General features: G+C 43.1%; 1 protein-coding gene across 4 annotated transcripts in view; it reads left to right on the top strand.

The window, feature by feature from the left end:
* GRM3 (glutamate metabotropic receptor 3) overlaps nucleotides 1–21,277 on the top strand; it is a 115,907-nt gene that overhangs the window by 45,215 nt on the left and 49,415 nt on the right. For all 4 annotated transcript variants that reach the window (XM_074573345.1, XM_074573348.1, XM_074573346.1 and 1 more), the window contains exon 2: nucleotides 18,063–18,666. In XM_074573345.1, coding sequence (XP_074429446.1) covers nucleotides 18,169–18,666 — 498 coding nt within the window. In that variant the 5' untranslated portion in view covers nucleotides 18,063–18,168. The remainder of the gene's footprint in view (nucleotides 1–18,062; nucleotides 18,667–21,277) is intronic.

Raw genomic sequence — 21,277 nt, 5'->3', positions numbered from 1 at the left:
TCCATCATCGTGGTAACTATGATGACACAAATGGAGTCTCTTTGACAGGTACTTAATTTGTCCAGTGCATTGCACAGTCGTTTATTCCCTTGATTACAGTCCTAGCCTACAACAGTCTGTTGGTACCAGAGAACTCAGAGCTCAATCCTATAATGCTCCTGACTCAATGAACTAGTGGAGCCAGTCAAATGTCTTATGTCGAATCCGCAACTGACACAAATTCTTGAAATCAGCTTGAAAAGTGTACGAGTTTTCTCTCAGTGTAAGAGACACTCTCAGTGGTGCCTGTTGCTAAAACTGTCAAAACATTTCCCATCCCGTGGCTCTCTCGAGCCGTAGTTGAATGGGAATGCAGGGTGTGATCAGCTCAAGGCTCAGTTTAAGGTGACCTGGGAGTGGCCTGAGGATGAGAAAGTTTCAGCCTCAAAATTTCTTCACAAATGGAGATGGAAAGACTGCTGCTTTGCCTTTAAAAAAAAATTCTAGCTAGCTTTTCTTCAAAAAGCAATTGCAGTTGCTTATGCTCTGAAGCAGGACACTGAGAGTGAGCACAAGAGTTATTTGGTCGAGACTTTTGCTAAACCTCTGAGAATATGCTGAAGCTGGGCTGTTACCAGCCCATCACCATAATCACTGCTTTACACATACTCAGAAAAACCTTCTTAAGAGACCAGTAGCTGAAGCCTTTAAAAAACCTGTCCTGGCTGAAAACATTTGAGCCTCTCAGCGCTTCTAGTGCCATCCAGAATAATCCCGCACAACAGAGAAGGAGGCTACATTGCTTCACTCTGTCTGCCTGGGACTGGCTTATCCATGCAAAGAATGCCAAAAGCACTGAGGCAAAGCCAGGATTTTACTGCAATTGCTCTTCACAGCAGCCAGCCATGGTGGGGCTGACCACCAGAAGAGTATCTTCTCCGTTGTCAGCACAGTCAGGTAGAAGGAAAGGAAAAAAAACATGCTACCGAAATGTTAAGGGCATCCAAAGTGTCTTGCAGTGTCCAAATAACCTGGGAGAATGAGGCTGCCAGCATGAAGGGGAAGGCTTGGAAGAGGAAGACAAGGAGATTGCAACCGGGAACAAGGAGTGGGATACGCAGCAGCCTGAGAGCTGCTGAAGGACTGAACTGAGCAGTGATCGATGAAGGGAAGAGCTCACAGACTGAAGAAATGGGACTTTTAGCATTTGCAATCCTACTGTAAAAAGCAAACCTCCTACAAGCAAGCACCTTAACTGCAGAGTACCAAGTTAACTCACCATGTTTGTGCTGGACTAACTGGGGCATGCTGTAAAGATAATAAGAGCATTTATCCATCATGCATGCAAGCTTATAGATTGATAGATCATTTGATCTGTATGACTGTATTATGGATTTGCCATTAGCTTTCATCTTCAGCCATGCTGACAGAATCAAAAACCATATTTATTACACTTGGTGGGTTTTAATCGACTTTGCATTTTCCTGTGAGTAAAGTTGGAACACGGATAATCTGCAAAAGACACTGACAATCTTCCAGTTTATTTTGGTTTATTCATATTTTTCAAAAATCAACAAACCAAAAAGCATATCACAGATGTATTCCCCTGTAAAAGCTTTACATAAGATTCGAAGGAGAATAAGCTAACATTAGCTGTACAAGAGAGAAAGATACAGAGCAAAAAAAGCTTATCCTCTGGGCTTGATGAAGAAAACAGCTCGAAGCCATCAAATCAATGATCCCAGAATGAAACTGAAACACTGCCCATAGAGAGGATGGATTTGCAAAATGTGAGTTCTTCCTATTTCATATGGTATTGCTCCTACTCACAGAGGGGGGCTTTTTAGTACTAAGGCACAAGTTCTGATGCTATCAAGGTCCGATAGCATACAAAAAATGTGACTGAGGGAGCGGTCTTTAGCTGTATCAAAAAGCTGAGAGTGCATGGAGGGGAATCCATCTTATCTAGACATCTTTGTCGTAGACGTCTGCATGTGCACTAACTGACTTAACATGGATTTTATCAATATGCTCCATAGTGTAGGGTGTGATTCAGCCTAAAACAGATGTCTCTGGCGAAATGAATTGCACGCTGACCTCTTTTGGCTATGCTGACCTCATTGACTAAATGGAAGTCTAAAGAGTTCATTCAATGCAGAAAAGTCCATTCTCCGGCTCCATGGGCCCTGTTCACTGTCAGTAGAGACAAATAGATACGGTTGGGTGCAAGTTATTTCGTCCTGTTCCAATGTCTAAAGTATATCAGATGAATCACATCCTATAATTGACTAATTCCAGGAGTAAAACCATGCTATTGCCTTGTATAACAATAGGAGAGGTTTAAACGTTAGAGCTTGGGACATCACAAGGATAGAGGAGTGCTCAGAGCATGCTCTGATCTTTTGAAGGCTGGTTTCCTAAGGAAACAGGGCTTATACAATTACATTAACTGTCAATTCCAATAAAGTTTGAATGCTAGCCAGTTTCAACGAAGTTGTGGAAAATAAAGACCTCAAAGACATTCATTTGCTACAGGTTTCCTTTTAAGGCAAGGAAGGTGGCTGAGTAAAGGAATGGAGAACAAGACTAAAATGCCACTGAAAAAGAAAGGTTGAAGAGTGAGCTCAGACACAAAAGCAAACACTGGAGAATCCTCCCTGGAGAAAACCACAGGAAAAGAGACTTCCCATACAGTCCTTTGCTTGGATTGGCTATATCACTGCTGTAACCTGTCTTACCATCCTCTGGAAACTGCCAGACAATGTGTCTATCTTGGAAAATATAAAATGCCCTGGCCTTACACAATGTCAGAAAGAAAACACCCAAGCTGTGACTCAAGTGTCATCTGGAGATAGCCCACGTTCAGGTGAAATCAGAGGAAGTTTGCCTCTGAATTCAGCAAACCCCCATCTCACACCTTGCAGCCTTGTTTTAAAGAGGCAAGCTACAGGTAGGGCACACTCAAAGCATCCAGTAGCTTACCCAAGCCAGCAAGAAATCCTTAAGTCAGAATGACTGACCATCTCTGACACCTGCTACTTCTGCATGAGATACTTTCGTATTGCGGATGAAGGTGTCTGTTCTGCGACCCACTAGGATGTACTGAAAACATGCAGCCTATGACAAAATGTAGGCTGTTTCTCAAGTATTTTCTTTGTATTATATTTGGGAGAGACCATAAGATTTACCTTTTTAAATATCGTCACCTACTTTCACAGGACTCCAGTGTTTTGGAAGTCTGTTTTTCATTCCTGTGTGTAATAGGAAAAGGCAGAGCATTTTGGCCACACAGATTTCGCTTTCGTGAGAAAAACTGTGCCAGCACCCTCCATAGACGGGCAGCTGGGCCTGAGCCCTGAGGGGGGGATATTTCACTGCTTGTTGCCAAACTGAGTGTGATAGCCCTAAAAGCACATAAGGTCATTTAATTTAAAACTCTGTGAACTGGAGTTCTATTCCCCTGCAAACCATTGTGTCACTTAAAGGTCTAGGATTTTGTCAAAGCTACTACCATTCTGTCCCAGAAAACAAATTTCAGAATTTCCCCTCATAATTGCTTCCCATTTATGGGGTTGTTCTCCTTCTACAATTCCCTCTGCCCAGGTGCTATTAGCGAAACCCCCAGAATTTTTCCCCAGGCAATGGCCTGACCTGACGCTGATCTACTGCTGGAGCAGAGCCACTTCCAGGGCTGCTGTTTGCTTCCTGATTTCTCTCCTTGCTTGAAGAGACCTCTGCAGTCCATCACCTGTGATGTAGGGTCCTCCTCCTCTTAGAGCCATGGGGCTGGCACAGGGGGTAACACCACAGCCCGAGCCTCCCCCTGCCCATTTGCTCCCCACACATCTGCACAATGGGAAGAAGAGAAGATCTGCAGAGATGGCTCTTCTCCGTCATCTCCCTGCCCCATGAAACAAGCTGTGGATCTAGAGGCATATGCCCTTGTGGGGAGCGCAGCCTGGATCACAATCTGGCATGTAGGGTTCCTAACCTACTTTCTTCGCGTGCACCTGCTCTTGTGGCTTCTCAGCTGACATTTTTCAATCACTGTACGATAAAAGAAGTTGGGGCAATTGTCACAGAACAACATTCATTGCGCGCCAGCTGCTGCGTGGACATTTCTGCTGGCATTCTTGTGGTCGGTAGAAATGTTGGCAGCCATGGAGCTTCTCCCCAATCAAAGCTGGAAAGTGCAAGCAAAGCAATGAAATCCACACCTCCTGTTCAGTTTTGTTAACAAATACAAGTAGTGACTCTTGGCTGGTTCCTGGATTCTTTAATAGGATTATTATGCATTCACGCTGGCCTCAGTGAAATTTAGGAAACAAGTATTAATTTTAAATTGCGATGAGAATTGTAATAACAGGAAAGCTTGTTATTACAAGGCACACGGGCCACACAGAAAGAATATGCAGCCCTGGCCCTCCCAAAATAAATCAGATCTAACTCCTCCTGGAGTGAGGGAGGAGTACATCCCTAATGTGGACTGTACCTTCCAAGAAATAATAAACCTCTATAAACAGCCATGCAAAACAGTTTTAACTCTTCCTTGACCAAAATTGGCTGGCTGGCTGGCTCCAGTAAGGGATGAAAGGAGCACAGTTAGGACCTAGATTCATCCTGCTTAGCTTTCGGCCTCTGAGGCAGTGAAATCAGGGTTGTTTTCGCCCTAAGCTCCTGCTTTCCGCGGTGGAGGCAGCATGCAACCCACTGCCTCCCCACACACTCCCTCCCTCCTGTAGCAGAGGAGGCGGTGAACGGCCATCACCCACACCTTGCCCAAGTCCACCATGAAAACAGATTATCAACAGAGCAGCTTTCAGCTCTTGCCAGCCAGCAAGGAATGGTTCACTTCTGCATGCCTGCCTTGTTGCCATTCTAGCTTTCACCCCAGATTAGGGAGCCATCCCACTGGTTTCCTTTTAAAAGCAGGTTTACTCTATTCATCTCCAGATTGCATCTTCTCGTACCATTAACAGGATCCAAAACATGTATAACCTCCACCTTCCCAAGAGTAAATCCACTCCCAGGATGCTCAGCTGCAAACAGAGCCTTTTTTTCTGTCCATAACTGCCCACTCTTCCAGCCTGTTTGAGGTCCTAGTAGGTTTGGCATCCTTATGCACTAGTTGTCTGACTGGATTTCAGGAAACGATTTCCCAAGGACTTTTTATGAGGAAGGAACTTGGTGGCCAAAATGTCTTTCTCTGAATAGTTTTTACCAATTAGTGTGCTTCATCCAAAGAGTGAAGAACGAATAGGGACAGCTTCATCTTGCCTTATATAAGATGTGGCCGTATGTAAGAAGAGAGGACAAAGTTCGCACAGGTTTAGAAAGACGTGAGTCTCCTAAATTCACTAGGAGTTGTTGAGATTATTCATGTTGGCCCTTCCTCAGCTCTATCATCGTGTCTGAGATTTGGCATCGCGGAGAAACTCCTTGCAAGGAGTCACAGGCACGCGGTGTGCTTTGTCCTACAACTCAGCCAGGCCCTTCATCTGCTGCCAGGCATGCTGATGCAGAACAGTAGTACAGTTCAAGAGGCTCTAAATAGGGCCTGTGTCTTTCCTTGCCTTCATTAGGAAGGAATTTCCCCCTTGTGCTATCAGACCATGAAGTATTCTGGCAGAGGTATTGAGGACCAGGCTGGGCAGCCTGCGAATTCAGTCCTGTGGGTGATCAGATGGCTGAAATGCCATTTATCGTCAGCACAGAAAAGAATAAAGACAAATCCAGCATTAGAGAAAGCTGTTTCCTGCACCACGCTGAGCAGAAGGTGCCAGACCACAGGTGGCAAGGTCCCCGGAGTGTCCTGGAGCAATTGGCGACTGGAGCCACGGCGGGCCGTCAAACAGTGGCTTTACACAGAACACTGTCGCTTCCCTTCTTTCATAATTTGTGCTAAGTGCCTCTCTAAATTTTGAGTTAAGCAGTTGTTGCCATAGCGATGGCCATTTAGAGCAAGAGAAGGCAGCGAGCGTGTTGGGGACGTGAGGTTCTGGCTCTTCACGTAAATATATATATATATATATATATGTATGCATGTACATACACTGCTGGGGAGCTGCATGACAGGAGCCAAGCAAACAGCTTATACCAGATCTGAGGGATGGACAGAGGATATGGAAAAAAGAGCTGCTTGCTGCAGCTGGAGGTGTTTGTTCCAAGGTTGTTTGTTCCAGGATACACCTTCACCTACAAAGAGAGAGGTCCAAAATACAAACAAGCCTGAGCGGTGACTGACATAATTGGTTTCTTACCAGTAGAAGACACTCCCTCAGTCAGGATGAGGCAAGTTTCTTACTGCCTTTTTGGGATACATCTTTGCAGAAACAGAAAAAAAAGGCTTGTATGGGTTTATTTTTATTTATTAAAAAAAAAAAAAAAAACCCAAAAAAAACCCAAACCACTAACCCTTACTGCTAGCTCTTTAGCAGGAAATGCTTTTCAGCAATCTAGTCCCAGTGTTTATACTAGTTTATTTGCCAGGGCACAGGCTGCCAAAAAGTCAACAAATAATGCAGGTATTGTATTACCTTATCTTAGGGCCTCTTCTAAGATTTTTCTGCATGCCTAGCACTAGCGTTTCTGGTGTTCACAGAACTCCTGGGTTTTATTCCTCGCTTTACGCCACCTCTCTGTGGGGTGAGAAAACTCTATGAGCCTAAATACCTACAGCCAGGGCAAGATCCTGCCCACATACCTGAGTGCATTTCCCTGGGGATTTTGGCAGAGTTTGATCTTCCTCTGACCAAATTTGGTTAATAAGTGGAGTTAGGTGTCAGCAAATGCAGGCAGTGCCTGAGGAGAAGTGCTTTGGGAGTTCTCATCCTGAGAGTGAGTTTTAGGTCCCCGAAGCACTAACTGATGCAGAAGAGCAGGCAGTTTGCATCACTGGCTGGGACCCGAATTGTGTCAAAGTCCCAAATTAGACTGATTGTGAATGGCTTTTTTAAAGTCCATAAATCCATTGCAGGGCATCCAAGTTTGAAAAATGTAGCCATAAACTTACTGTGGCATAACTTGTCTGTCCACGAGCCCAGACAGGGTCATGGATCAGAATTAAACATTACCGGGTTCCTGTAAGAAAGCTCGATTTAAGGTTTGAGAATAATTTTGGGCCCAAAAGAGGGAAATAAATCTGAGTATTTTCTAAGTATAGCTCTGTATTGTTGCTTGTTTCTCAGCAAATACAAACCGCCAGCTCCTCTTCCCTATCGGTGACACTACCTGCTTCTAAGGGCAAGCCAAGTGAATGGCAGGTAGGAGAGATGGAGGATATTGTTTCCATCAAGTTCCCAGTGATACTTTCTGACCGAGGCAAGGCAGTCTCACACCTTTCTTTGCTGACTGGAAAAGAAAAACGCAAAGAGGATCTCTAAGAAGTCAGCAAAACCCATAAGTCTCAGTAGTTTACTGATTTACAACAGCTGCAAATCAAGTTCGGTAAAATTTTAAGAAGAACCCAGTTCCCATAGATAGCTGAGGGCAGCTTTTATTTCCAGTAAACTTCTACAACATTTGTGATTAAAATTATAATGGCATTAAGCACAATTCACAATCAATTATGTTTTATTAATGGTTTTTTAATACACGCCACAGCCCAGTAATCATGAAGCTGTTCAACAGCGTTGTTCTAAAATCAGCTAATAGCAGGATGTAATTTGCAGCCGTCTCTGCTCACTTACAAAACACTTGCTCTGTTAATTGTGATTTCACACTCCGCTGAATGCTGTAGCCTGGAGGTAACATTCATGTGATGGAAGAGTTACCAGTCTGGGCTCTGGGAGAGGGGGGAGAAAGGATAATTGCGAGAGAGGCTACTGTTGTTAAATTTTTAATCCTTTTATGTTAAAAGACAAACCCCCAACAACTCAGCAGCAAAAAGCTACAATCCACTGCTAAAAAATCCTTTCCTTTCTTCATAAACCTGAACAGCCTTTTCCTGTTTTGATCCCTTTCTATTGCTTTGTGTTGTTATCAATAACACAACAAAGCCTATGACTGGCAGGTGAGACCCTGTTCGTGTAGCTGGGTACCTGCCTTGATCTCACCTCGTAGATGTTAGGTGAACTAGTCTGCCTAAAGCAAGTGCCTAAGTTTTCATTAGCAAGATTTTTGTGCCTTTGGGGTCTCCAGAGACACCTTGTGTCTTTCTTAAATCAGAATAGGCAGGAGATAGAGCCTCCCAGGGGGAGGTCAAAGGTGCCTAAAATGTTGCCATATGTTAAGTATGCAAGTTAGGCAGATTGAATCTCATCAGTAAATGGTCAGTGGTGATGAGACACAGTTCAGCACTGAACAGCCATGGGCAAGGCTACAGCTCCTGCTCTGAAGCACCTCCAATGCATATGTCAGAGAGAGAAACATTGCCTCGTTTGACAAATGATAGAAACTATCTTAACTTGGAAAATTCCCAGATGAGTGTTTTGTTCTGCTGTGGGAAGCTGGGAGATACAGCTCAGACCGGACAGGGATGGGAGCACCAACCTGGTAAGACTTTGATTTGTGAATAAGTCACAGGGGGGTGAGAAGAAGCTATGCAGGAGCTGTGCCCTCTGCTGTCCACTGTCTTTGCTATTCCAGTTTCTCTTATCGTGAACAATGAGGTAGAGGGCACCAGGCCAGGTTTGAATGCCACTACTTAGGGGTCCAGGCCAGGATTAGATCACATTTGGGCAGATTAGGTGGTAGCAGAAGTCATAGAATCATAGCATGGATTGGGTTGGAAAGGACCTTTAAAGGTCATCTAGTCCACGCCCCCTGCAATAAGCAGGGACACCTTCAACTAGATCAGGTTGCTCAGACCCCCGTCCAACCTGGTCTTGAATGTTTCCAGGGATGGGGCATCTACCATCTCTGTGGGCAACCTGGGCCAGTGTCTCACCAACGTCATTGTAGAAAATGTCTTACTTATATCTAGTCTAAATACACCCTGTTTTAGTTTAAAGCAATTACCTTCTGTCCTATCGCAACAGGCCCTACAAAAAAGTCTTTCCCATCTTCCTTAAAAGCTATTGAAAAGCTTATATTTCAGTATAAGCTTTTCAGTATTGAAAGACTACAATAAAGTCTCCCTGGAACCTTCTCTTCTCCGGGTTGGACAACCCCAAGTCTCTTAGCCCGTCCTCACAGGAGAGGTGTTCCATCCCTCTTATCATTTTTGTGGCCCTCCTCTGGACCTGCTCCAACAGGTCCGTGTCTTTACTGTGCTGAGGGACCCAGAGCTGGATGCAGTACTCCAGGTGGGTCTCCTGAGAGTGGAGTAGAGGGGGACGATCACCTCCTCTGACCTGCTGGCCATGCTTCTTGTGATGCAGCCCAGGATGCGGTTGGCTTTCTGGGCTGTGAACACACATTGCCAGCTCATGTCCGGCTTTCAAACCACCAGTACCCCCAAGTCCTTCTTGGTGGGGCTGCTCTCAATCCCTTCATCCCCCAGTCTGTATTGATACTGGGGGTTGCCCTGACCCAGGTGCAGGACCCTGCACTTGGCCTTGTTGAACCTCACAAGGTTCACACAGGCCCACTTCTGGAGCTTGTCTAGGTCCCTCTGAATGGCATCCCATCCCTCAGGTGTGTCAACTGCACCACTCAGCTTGCTGTCTTCAAGTTATCCCACATACAGATGGAGAAGAGAAAGGATGCACACTTAGCTGCTTTGCAAGGTCTGTGTGACTCCAAGGCCGGCTGTGCTGGCAGCCAAATTGAATCTCAACAGAAGCAATAGTGAGAAAGGACTCTCTGCCCTCCACATATGCAGAGGCTCAGCCATACTTTGGCCCTGTTGCCACAATGTGAGGGAAATGTTTTGGCAGAGGAGTAATGCGAGTGAAATCTGGCAGCTCATGCCAATGCCATTCAGAGGGAGCCAAGAATGCACAGGCAGAGCACCTCGGCTGAGCACGGGCAGAAACTCACAGAGAGATATGGGCCCAAGAAAAACCCTGCAGATGTAGCAAAGACCTGAAAAGTGATTATTAGCACAAGACAGAAATGAAGGCAGAAGAAAATAGATGCTTAAGAATCAAGTAGGAAGGAAAGTCCAAAGACCAAATGCACAGATACTCCTTGGGCGCTATACTTAGGTTTATGTTAACTTCACTTGGCTAAGCTTCGCCTGCATTAAGCACAAGTGTTAAAGGTCCTCTTAGCTAAAAGTTTCATCCCAGGATGTGATGCTGAAAATGCCACGGTTCACTTTGTGCAGGACAAATCTGCACTTATGTCATTACCTCTCTCACCCAGCCTTTGACTCTGCTGACCTTAGCCTGGCGATGGCGTCCCTGCACGACCTAGCAGGAATAGTTGCTGTGACATCCACAGGCCACAGAATTCAGCTGCTTCTTTGTCCCCAAAGTCTTTATACTCCCACTTTTCCTGTTCCATGTCTTTCTGGGACCACACAGGGTGACTGAGACTAAAGTCGACTAACACGCAATCAATAAGCAGACAGCACTTGTCTGTTCGTTGCTGTCTCTGCTGGTGTGCTTTCAGCTGCCGCCAATGCCTGGAAGAAATAAGCAGATGGATAAAAAGCAGTAGGATTCAGCTCAATCCAAAAAAGACAGACGGGAAGATGGTGGGACTTTCAAAGGTCTAACCCTGCATTACATCAAGATCATTACACCACAAATTGTCCAGATGGTGCAAAGCCTCAGGCTCATGGCTGGACTTCTCAATATACTTGAATATAGTTATTGTCAAAGTACAGAAGAAACTCTAACGAGTTAGGAGATGGCACGGCCTGACCCAGATCTCTAGCTCTGGTGGTATGCTCATTGCAGCTTTCTCTCCTGAGACCAAACTTACTACAGAAGGACTCAGTGCCAAACACGCTTATTTGATGTAACAAGTAGCAAAGACCCATATTTCTGCACCACACTAGTGTCCGGTAATGTCCAGGGGCTCCTTGTTCCTCACCAGACTAAATTAATAGGTCTTGTTCTAATCTATAGAGTCCTTTAATATCTAGAAACTTCAAGAGTATCACGACAGAGACATCTGTTTTCCTGTGTGATTAATATTTTAAACTCTTTTTGAAACAGGATGAAAATATCATAGATCTCTGAGGAAAGGGCTGGGCATCTGTTTTATGTTGACGTTGTAGAAAACATAAAGCATGACTTGTTGACTCTGACAGTACGGACAGCAGTGCAGTGTTCTGGTTTTTCTTCTTATTCTAAAATAAGTTTGTATTTTAAGAGGAATGGTCTCCTTCTGCACTGGCATATCTTGTTTTATATATCATTCTTTACGTTGAAATTGCCAGTAAATTTTTAAGGTTCTTCGAACTCTTCTACAATATGCTATGCATGGGATGAACATCTATGGCTTGTAGTCTCATGCTGCTGCCAGTGGTAATTGTATTAATTAGTGTTTTTCATGTATGGATTTCCAAGTTGAAAGGAAAGGCACAAATTCACCTAGCTGTAAAGCCATTTTTGACATTTTTCCCAAAGAAAGGAAAAAAAATATCTGAGATACAACAGCCAGCAATTCAAATTTAAAGCACTTCGATTCATTTTCACCAAATTTATGTGTCAGCACCTGATTAACATTTCATGAAGGAAATTTCTCCATTTCCATGGAAGAAATTTACTTGTTTTCTCTAACTCACCACATTTTCTCCAACTTTTTATGCTTTTTTCAGTTCTGATTTAAGCTATCAGATTTCAGCCAGCCGTAATCAAGATGTGAGCAATTTGTGTACGTGGTACCTATCTGTCACCGTAAGGCTTGTGTTCCTTTACAAATATTTCTCTTCCAGAGGTGATGGCATCTCTAATTATAATTGGTAAAAAGCCTCGAGCTTGTCCATCACTTTTTTCCGACAAAGTGAGACATCTTTCAGTGCAGGTCTCATCAGGCATTAAGGTCAAGTTCTGGCAGAACACATATAAATGTGCCAAATGTATTGGATTAGCAAGGCTGCTGTGCAAGTTATCCGTGATCTCTGAGAGAAAGAAATCATGGCATTTAACTTATTACCTCAGTCTTGAAAGATGTGCCAGAATTTTGAGACAAAATTGGAATTGTTTTAGAAATCTGCTTCCCTAGCGTAAGATTTGTAGGGCACAGCAAGGGCTTAGGGAAAGATAAATCTATGATGGGCTGTCCTTGGAGATGGATATATTGATAGTACTATTAATTTCAATGTTGTAACGTGCCATGAGCACAATTTTGGGGAACCTCCCCTGTGACCTTCCACTAAACACAGGCCTCTTCCAAAGAAAGTTTAGTAAGGGTGGTAGGTGATACCACGTTGACATATGGCTCCAGGCACCACAATATCACATTATAGTCCTGAATAATGCAGTAAAAATCCATTACTGCCAAGCAGGAGCCACCCACAATAAAGCTAAACATAATCTTCACCAGCACCCACGTCAGCTCCTGTTGCATCCTTTCTCAGGAAGCTGGGTACACAGATGAGCCCTGCAAAATACTGCAAAGGAGAACAAATGTGGGGGAATTTATGATAGTGCAGGGTAGGGGTGAGGGGAAAACTTTCCAGAGTTTTAGCCCAGTCACGTAGATTGTCCCACTTGCTAGTTAATGGTGTTGAAAAATAGCTAGGAGACCTGAGATGCCTCAGCTCTCGATAAAGTTTCCCATTCCATCCTTATAAGTAGAAAACTGGAAAGTCTACCGCTGTTGGATAAACTGCCAATGCCAGCCATTGGTGCTGATATGGTGGAAGGTACCAACAAAATTGACATTGATGTATGAACAATCATACTCCTTTTATAAGTCATCCGGCTAAATGAAAGATTGAACTGCACTTCTTTTCAGAGTTTGACACCTAGAAAAATAGACTGACAAGAGATTTAGCCTGTTAAGAGTTCACCCCTGAACTGATACCACAAGGGGAGCTACTCTGTGAGCTGAAAACAGAAAGCCTGCAGAAGATCAGAGCTGTCGTGTGAATATAGCTCTGGAACAAAGCCAGGAAAGACAGGTTTAGTTTCGGAACGATATCAGTGGGATACCAAATGTGGAAAACCCAGACGTCCTCTTTCTCATTCTTGCTGCTTTCACAAAACTGAGAATGTGCACATCCTTTGTAAATAAGCGAACTCGCACCAAGAAATACTGGATTTGTACAATCAACTTTTTAGAGGCACAGAAATAGTCCACTAAAACCGATTGTTCAGATCAAGAGACAAGGGTATTTTCAACAAGAGCAGCACAGCTGCCTTTTAACACAAGTGAGTTGTTTTTACTGGGGGAAGTGCTGACAGTGTCCCTCAAGAGCAGATGTAGGTCTCCCTTGTGGACCTTTGCTGGTGGAAAGAGAAGGGGCTCTGGAGTGCTGAGTGACGTTGTTTCACAAGCCAAGTGCTGCTGGATGATAGAGTCGTAAAAATCATAGAATCATAGAATAGTTTGGGTTAGAAGGGACCTTTAAAGGCAATCTAGTCCAACCCCCCTGCCATCTTCAACTACACCAGGTTGCTCAGAGCCCCATCCACCCTGACCCTGAATGTTTCCAGGGATGGGGCATCTGCCACTCCTCTGGGCAACCTGTGCTGGTGTTTCACCACCCTCATTGAATAATTCACATAGGAAAGTTCTGGCAGAAGCCTCCTGATCCAGACATGGAAACCTTTCTCCTTGTTCCTGTTTATTTTTCATTTTGATATTTGGATCACTCCTACACCTAGTTCTGCGTCTATTTCCACCAGGGATCCAAAGCCTATGGAGTTGGAGTGTACATATTTTTAATATTAACAGAGCACCTAGAACAATATAACCCTCCCTGTAGCTGGAGTTAAAAGATTAAATACAAATGAAAAATGGAAGATTTGCAGCTTGATCAACAGGTACTTCTTTTGAAACATTCCAGAAACATGCTTTTAGTAAAAGTAAATTTGGTTCGATTTGTTCAAATTATAGTTCAAATTGTTCAAATAAGTTCAAATCGCAAATTTGGCAAAGCCAAATTGGCGTGGTTGGTGTAGTGAAATCACTTTGTGTAGGAAATGGCAAACCTCGACCCTGGGGTGCTGTCTTCACCACAGTTAATGGGTGTAATACGGGCTGTATTAGCCTGGAATAGGTAAAAAAAAATGTTTGTATATATAGTCATGAGTTATGCAAGCTGCAGAAAAAGCACGTGGGAGGTGCATGGCAGAGTGAACAGGAGAGAAATTGAGTTGCTAGCCCGTCTTCGTGAGCTGCTTTAAAATAACCTCCCTTCTTCACATCAAGCTGTCTCTTCAGTGTCACCATAGTGATGCTGCTCACCGGCCACCCAAATCTGCCTCGCAGCTTCCTTCAGGAGTCCCACCACTGAGAGGCGGTTGCTCCTGGAAGCATCCCTCCCTCACCGCCCTGGAGGGGAAACCTCCTCTGACGAACCAGCCTTTGCGTTAATGCCTCTGCTCACATCCTGTGCATGGCACCCTTATTCTTCTGCAGGACACTGCGATGCCGCTACACGGGTAGCAGTGCACAGGAGTCTACAGGAGAGAAGCACATTTGACACCCAAAGCTGTGTTTTTAGTAACCGTCTCCCATTTGTAAACAAAGGACTTGAACATGTGAAATGGGATGATCATGTTTTCCTGGAAATCAGAACTCTGCATGCGTGGTGTCTCCCTACAGTTTCAAAGACTGTGAAAAACTCAGAGCTTCACAGGAATTGCCAAGTAGGGGAGGCTAGGGCGGTTGGTGTAGGTGGGTGGCTCCCACCCGTGGGCATCCCTTACCAAGTAGCGTGTCCCCTGATAGAGTGGGAACATAGGACTGAGTCATCACCAACTCAGGTGGGCTTCCCACCATCTCCTCTCTTCATATCCCTGGACACCTTCAGACAGGTACTCCCAACACAAAGCGGCAAGAAAGAAGCAGAGAAATGGTCATGTCTATTCCCAGTCCTCACCTTGTCCAATCACTCCTTGAATTCTGCTGGGACTGATCCTCTACCGTACTCTACTGTTTTGGTTTCCTTCAGCTGGGCCACTGTAACAAGCTTAAGTGATAAAATACAGAAATCCTTTGCATTCTTTGCAGGGAAAACCAGTTCTCTCTATAGCATCATTCATTTTACATATACACTTTTTATGTGCAATGTCGAAATAATTGTCAGTACCTTTCTAGCCTTTGTTGCTGATGTATCAGAGCCACATAGATCCCTGAGATACAGATGTGATGCAAGGTGGAGGGTGATGCCGTTTGCAGGAACCAGCAGCTTTGAAGGAGTCAGGGGGATGAGAACAGCCTCCTTGCTGTTCAGGGTAAACACACTGTAGCTCTAGGCATGTCCTGGGTAGGTTTTAGAAAACCTTATAGAGGACCTCATTACAAGCCTTTTCTTCAGCAAAGTTAGTTGGTCTTGGTAATGTTGAAGGGCTGTTGAAAACAGGCTGGTTTTAATATGACCTTATAAAAGACTCATATAAAAGGTAGAATGAGCAATGGGAAACAAGGGAGGTTTATTGTTAAGGTATCAGAGGAGCACTGGAGAAGATCAAAGCCTGATTCTTGGCTGCGCTGATGACCTTAGGTAAATCATTCAGGATCAGGCTTGGAAGAGACACCAGCTTGCTTAGGAAGTTTTTCAGAGTCGGTGCCTCAGTGGGAACCAGGGGATGCAGGGCACGGTTGAAAGCATGTTCTTCAATTCCTAAAGGGAGGCAGAGACCTTTTCAAAGTTGGATAGTGATTGTGAGGGCTGAGCAAATCAAATTCTGAACTTAGACTCTTCTGAGAATCTCATTTCATCTTTCTGTGCCTCTTTTTCCCCAAGCATGAAACAGGGAAAATAAATATTTTACCACTGTTGTAAGGATAAATGTATGAATATTTGCTGAGATACAGTGGTGACAGAAGCTACAGAAATAAATTGGATGGATACTGTATTAAAAATAAAAAATCCCAAATCCTGTTTTAATACAAAACGTGGATTAGTGATGAGAACAATGGAAGTCAGTCCAACTGAATTATTAACCACACAAACATTCATGTGACAAATGTCACCGTTTTTCCTGATAATTATTTTCAATGGGATAGTATCACCATTTTATATGCCCTGTATGTACTTGAATAATATTTGGTAAATTGTAGTATTAAGTCTGACACAGAAAGTACTACTGCATACAGTTACTTCATTATTCCTGCTAACATTACCAGAAAATATGTTTTCTGGACCTGCTTAATAAACCACATGTGAACAGTAAACTTGCTTACTTATAGATCACTGAGAGACGATGAAGCTTGTTTTCCATTGACATATCACTTATTTCTGAGTGGAAAAATTCTGCTGAGACAGCTTGCAGCTCAGACTACACACATGTTACTAAGACTGCAGAGAAAGACCTTTAACAGTGCATATGACACATTACTGATTTATGAGAGAACAATGTTGGACTAAATATGAATAAAATGCTATGCTTTCACACAATTTGGTAGAGCAACATTGAAATTGAACTGGGATAAACAACTGCCTTTCAATAAGCGTGCTCATCCATCATTCAGTGTTAAATATTAATTGTTGCTTATTCCAATTTCTTTGTGTTAAGTGTTTCTAAATTATAAATAACCCTGCAACTCTAATAATAGCATACACTCTCTTAAGGAAAAAGCAAGTACAGAAATAAATTATTAAAGCCTTCTATTTAAATACTACCACATTTGACTTATCTGATGATTTGGAGATCAAGGCAGCCGCTGTCATATTTGAAGAGATAGTGACATGGAGTCTACGGACAAATCATGCATCTACGTTGCATGAATACACTTTTTGTATGCATATTTACTTACAAAATTGTTACTAAGGCTTGATTTTTCTCCTTTTAAGGTCACTGGCAAACTGTCTTGACCTTAGTGAGAGTAAAATCATATCCTAAGTACACATATGGCTGCTCTGTTCTCCCCTTGATCTGAGCACTGAACGGTGATTAACATTACAGAGAGCACGTCCAGCCGTAAGCATTTTCATGCCTTTAGAAAGCATCAAGTACTAAGCTCCTCCTTGCCATGTCTCTTTTTTTTTTTTTCTCTTTCATCTGTCTCTTTTATTTTTTTGACTTAATTTACTTGCAAGAGAATCTTTTGTGCCTTAAGGACAAATGGTTTTGTGATTAAGGTATTTGATGGAGAGGCAGGTTCGATTTCCAGGACTTCTACATAATAACTAGCCTTGGTAGGTCACTTAGTAAAACTAAACGGACGATGGACCATTCTCCATTGGTGATGCCAACCAGCATGAAATGGCTGAAAACACTGTGGCCACATCAAAAGTGGTCATTGGAAATAATCTCTGGTCTCTGCTTGTCCATGAACCACACCCAGGCGCTGTTGTGTAGAGCACTACTAGGAGCATGCTAACAGCTAAATGGGATGACATGGACTTGATTGCTTTTCTATTATAGACACAGCCTTCAGTTCTCACCTGGTGTAACAGGGCTTCTCCCATGTTTCAAACATTTGTCACAACCCAAAAATAGATGTAAAGCCCCAAGAGGTTTCTCTCATCCTCTCATTGCCTGCACCAGGTGAGCAAGCTAGTAAAAGAAGGCAGGGCGGGTGGACTTCAGCAAGAGACACTGCATCTGAAGGACAAATGCTGAGTTCAGCAAAAATCAACAGCGAAGAGATAACTCTGTGACAGTGCTATAGCTGAAGGAATAGTAAGCATATTGCAATCAACAAAAAAAAGGAGAAAAGTTTATTAAGGGAAGGCTGGAAGCAGCTGGAGACATGGTGAATGAGAATACATAAGACTCCAAGTCCAGAAAGGAGACAACAGAATAAGAGAGGGTGGTGTGAAAAAAATGTCAGAAGTGGTCTCTGTCCTTGGAAAATGTAAAACATTGTTGAGCAGTGGTCAACATCAGATATATTTCCCCATATGTCTGTGGTCTTTGTGCATAGCTGTCATAGTAGATGCTTAGCCTGTAATCAGTTATGAAGCAAATGGAGAAAAGTTCTTCAGGACAATACAAGGCAAATGCATTTCTCACTTTCTATGCTATCCAGCAATCCTTAACACTGCTCTTGAATGTTTTATTGATAAAAGATTCATAACAGCTCACATCTCCTTTTGCCTTTTCTAATTCCTTCCATCTCTTCTTTAGAGGTCCAGTGGAAAGACTTGTTGGCTTGTTCATCACTGGCTTGTGGGACAGCACTTCAAATTTGGCAATGGATCAGAAGGACTGAACTACACTTTTGTTTCTATCAATGTTTCTTAGAGCTGCTAAAACAGGACCAATGAAGATGTTCACCAGACTCCAAGTCCTTGCGTTAGCTTTATTTTCCAAAGGAGTTTTCCTTTCCCTAAGTGACCACAGCTTTGTAAGGAAGGAAATTAAGATAGAAGGAGACCTGGTCTTAGGTGGCTTGTTCCCAGTCAACGAAAAAGGCACCGGAATAGAAGAATGTGGGAGAATCAATGAAGACCGAGGCATCCAGCGCTTGGAGGCCATGTTGTTTGCCATTGATGAAATCAACAAAGACAACTACTTGCTGCCTGGAATTAAGCTCGGAGTTCACATCTTGGACACATGTTCCAGGGATACGTATGCCTTAGAACAGTCTTTGGAGTTTGTCAGGGCATCTTTAACTAAAGTGGATGAAACAGAGTATATGTGCCCTGATGGCTCATATGCCATTCAAGAGAATTTGCCATTACTCATTGCAGGAGTCATAGGCGGTTCCTATAGCAGCGTCTCCATACAGGTAAGTCACAGAAGCCCCATCAGGTGAGAATCATTAATCTGCAATTCCTGTGAGAGAACCACTGCTTACTTAAGTTTGTCAATAAAGTAAGTCTTAGCTCAATCACTTTACCCTAGGGGTCAATCTAGCATATAATTTTTACTGAATTTATATTAGTTTGAGTTGCTCTTTAAAATGCTTGTTGTAGTTTAAACCTCTGGCAGCTGCCCACTTCCTCTAATTATGGTGTATCCTGAGGCCATATGAAGTTTCCAGAAGTCTTAGCATTTATTTTGAACTTTGGATTCTGTGAGACTTTTACAACCGTAAGTTCAGATCTCTGCTTTCACATCAATAATAAATTATATCACATATATTCTGAATATATATATATATGTCTGTCATGCTGCATGTACATAACATTTGTCATTTAAAGAATAGAGATTTAAAATGAAAGAAGTAATCCTTGTCTTACTTCCAAGATGAAATAAAGTAAAGATGGCAGACCAGCCAGAAACTTAAATTGCACCTGACCAAACACTTGCAGATTTTTAGTGTCTAATTAAGCACACAGAAGGCAATGAAAATTATTCTGCTGACTTCAGTCATTCGAGCGAAGTTTATTTCTGAGTGTATTCTGAGTGTATTCTGAGTCTTTCCTTTTGTTTCCATATATAGTTCATACTAAGACAGTTTTTGCCAGGAAGGGTTGCCAGGAAGAGTGCAGTGTAAGTCACACTGTCACAAGTCCAACATAGAAGACAGATGCACTCAGCATATCTTGCTCCTTTCTTCTTGCACATTGTAAATGCAGTTTTTGGGTTTGCAACATTGGTCTCAACTAGGGTCTCAGTAGGATTTTGGAGAGTACTTAATGACTTGCAAAGGTATAAAGTTGCAGGTGGGTTAAATGCTCCATGTATCCTTCCAACTATGGTTTCATTGCATGCTTGGCTTCAGTTCCAAGGGCTAAACATCACGTTGATTCCTTTTGGTCTTGGTTTCACAGTTTTTATAAATTCATGATAAAACTTCAATTCCTTGCCATTTTTTTTTCCATTAAATGAACATGAAGAACATATATGCCCTCTTTTTTCGCAGAACTTCTTTATTTCTCCTCTCCATGGTAGGTACTCCCGTGGTAGTGCAGCCTTGGATATTCTGAAGTTCCCCACCACTGCCAATGTGCACTGTGCACGAACGAAAATGCCCCCTAGCTTCATTGAAGCTGCCAAATGTATACATATCTAATTTTTGGAGGTTAAATTAAATAAGCCAGTCCACATCACTCATAACAACAAGTGATTGGTGTCTTAAGCCCAGATTCAGGTAGGATAAGACACTGCATCTAGTATTTCCTAATGGTCAGCTGTAGGTTCCCAAAGGCACCAAGCCTTGACTGTGCTGGACATGACTGAAACAGGCCACTGGAGTCTTACGAGCAATATGGTTTTTCCAGACTGAATACAGGCCCTAATAACTACATTAGTGTCTAGGGAGAAAAACATTCTTCTGTACTATGGACCATCCCAGCAGTGACAGAAAGCTCAGGGAGCTCCATTTACGGGTTTCTTAAACAGGCCGAGAGTTCATTCAACGTTCATGTCAGTCACAATTACACCGGGGAACTGGCTTCTGCTCTTGACAAGTCATTAAATCCCATCAGCTTGGGAGCAAGTCCAGCTTCCATCAAACGTGCATGAGCACAGGAGCATTTTAACAAATTACATTTTATTCCCTTTTGTGTTCCAGTGTGTGGCTTGTCTGTGTAATCGTAGTGGGAAATATATGGGCAAATGGTTACCCATACCACAGGAGAATAGTTTCTGCAGAGCAGAACCTTAGTCATCTCTCATAGTAGTCACACTGTAGACCAGCTAGCGTGGCAGGGATGGATCCTTCACCAGGAAGGGTCTGATCACCTGAAGCACAAAGAACAAGGAAGTTCCAGAGCTGGAAAAGAGATATCTGAAGAGCAGAAATGACAGCTACAAAACCTTAGACAACACAAACTGTTAAGGAAATCATGATTCATTATCTCTCCCAATCAGACAAATGGTACATTGAGTGAAACCAGCAAATGGCAGCTTGTTGTGGATGCTAAAAACTAAATGAGTTCAAGAGTTGTCCAGAAAAAAAATTGGAAATTCTGTATAGATACCACCTCTGTTTCAGCAATTCCTAGAGCTGCAAGCATCTAAAGGCTGGTAAAATATTTGAAACATCATGTGTTTGCCCTATGCCACAGGCGGAGCGGTGGCAGTGGTTTTGCTGTACCTTTGGTGTGGTCGTTTGTGGTCAGTCTGTTTCTCAGTCCACCCTAAACTCAAGTGTGTCCAAAGGATATGAAGTAGCCTGAAAAGCACATCCATAAAAGTAATTACAGCTGAGGAAATGGCACAAATATTTCCTTCCCTCCCAGAAACCCTGAGGCAGGCATGCCAAACTCCTAAAATGGCCTGGGGCCTCTTAGTCAACATCTGTCAATCTGTCCCTTTGAAGCCAGTCCCTGGTGCTCACTGCCGTAAGACTAAATGCATATCTGAGGCAGCAGATTGGATGCAGTACACATGGAATATACATAGTGTATACAGATGCCTCACATTGCAAAAGCTTGGGTTTGGAGCAGCTG

Source organism: Larus michahellis, chromosome 1 (assembly GCF_964199755.1).
Source record: "Larus michahellis chromosome 1, bLarMic1.1, whole genome shotgun sequence".
NCBI classification, from domain to species: domain Eukaryota; kingdom Metazoa; phylum Chordata; class Aves; order Charadriiformes; family Laridae; genus Larus; species Larus michahellis.
Note: the sequence above shows the minus strand (reverse complement) of the source record. Positions and strands in the feature narration are given on the sequence as shown.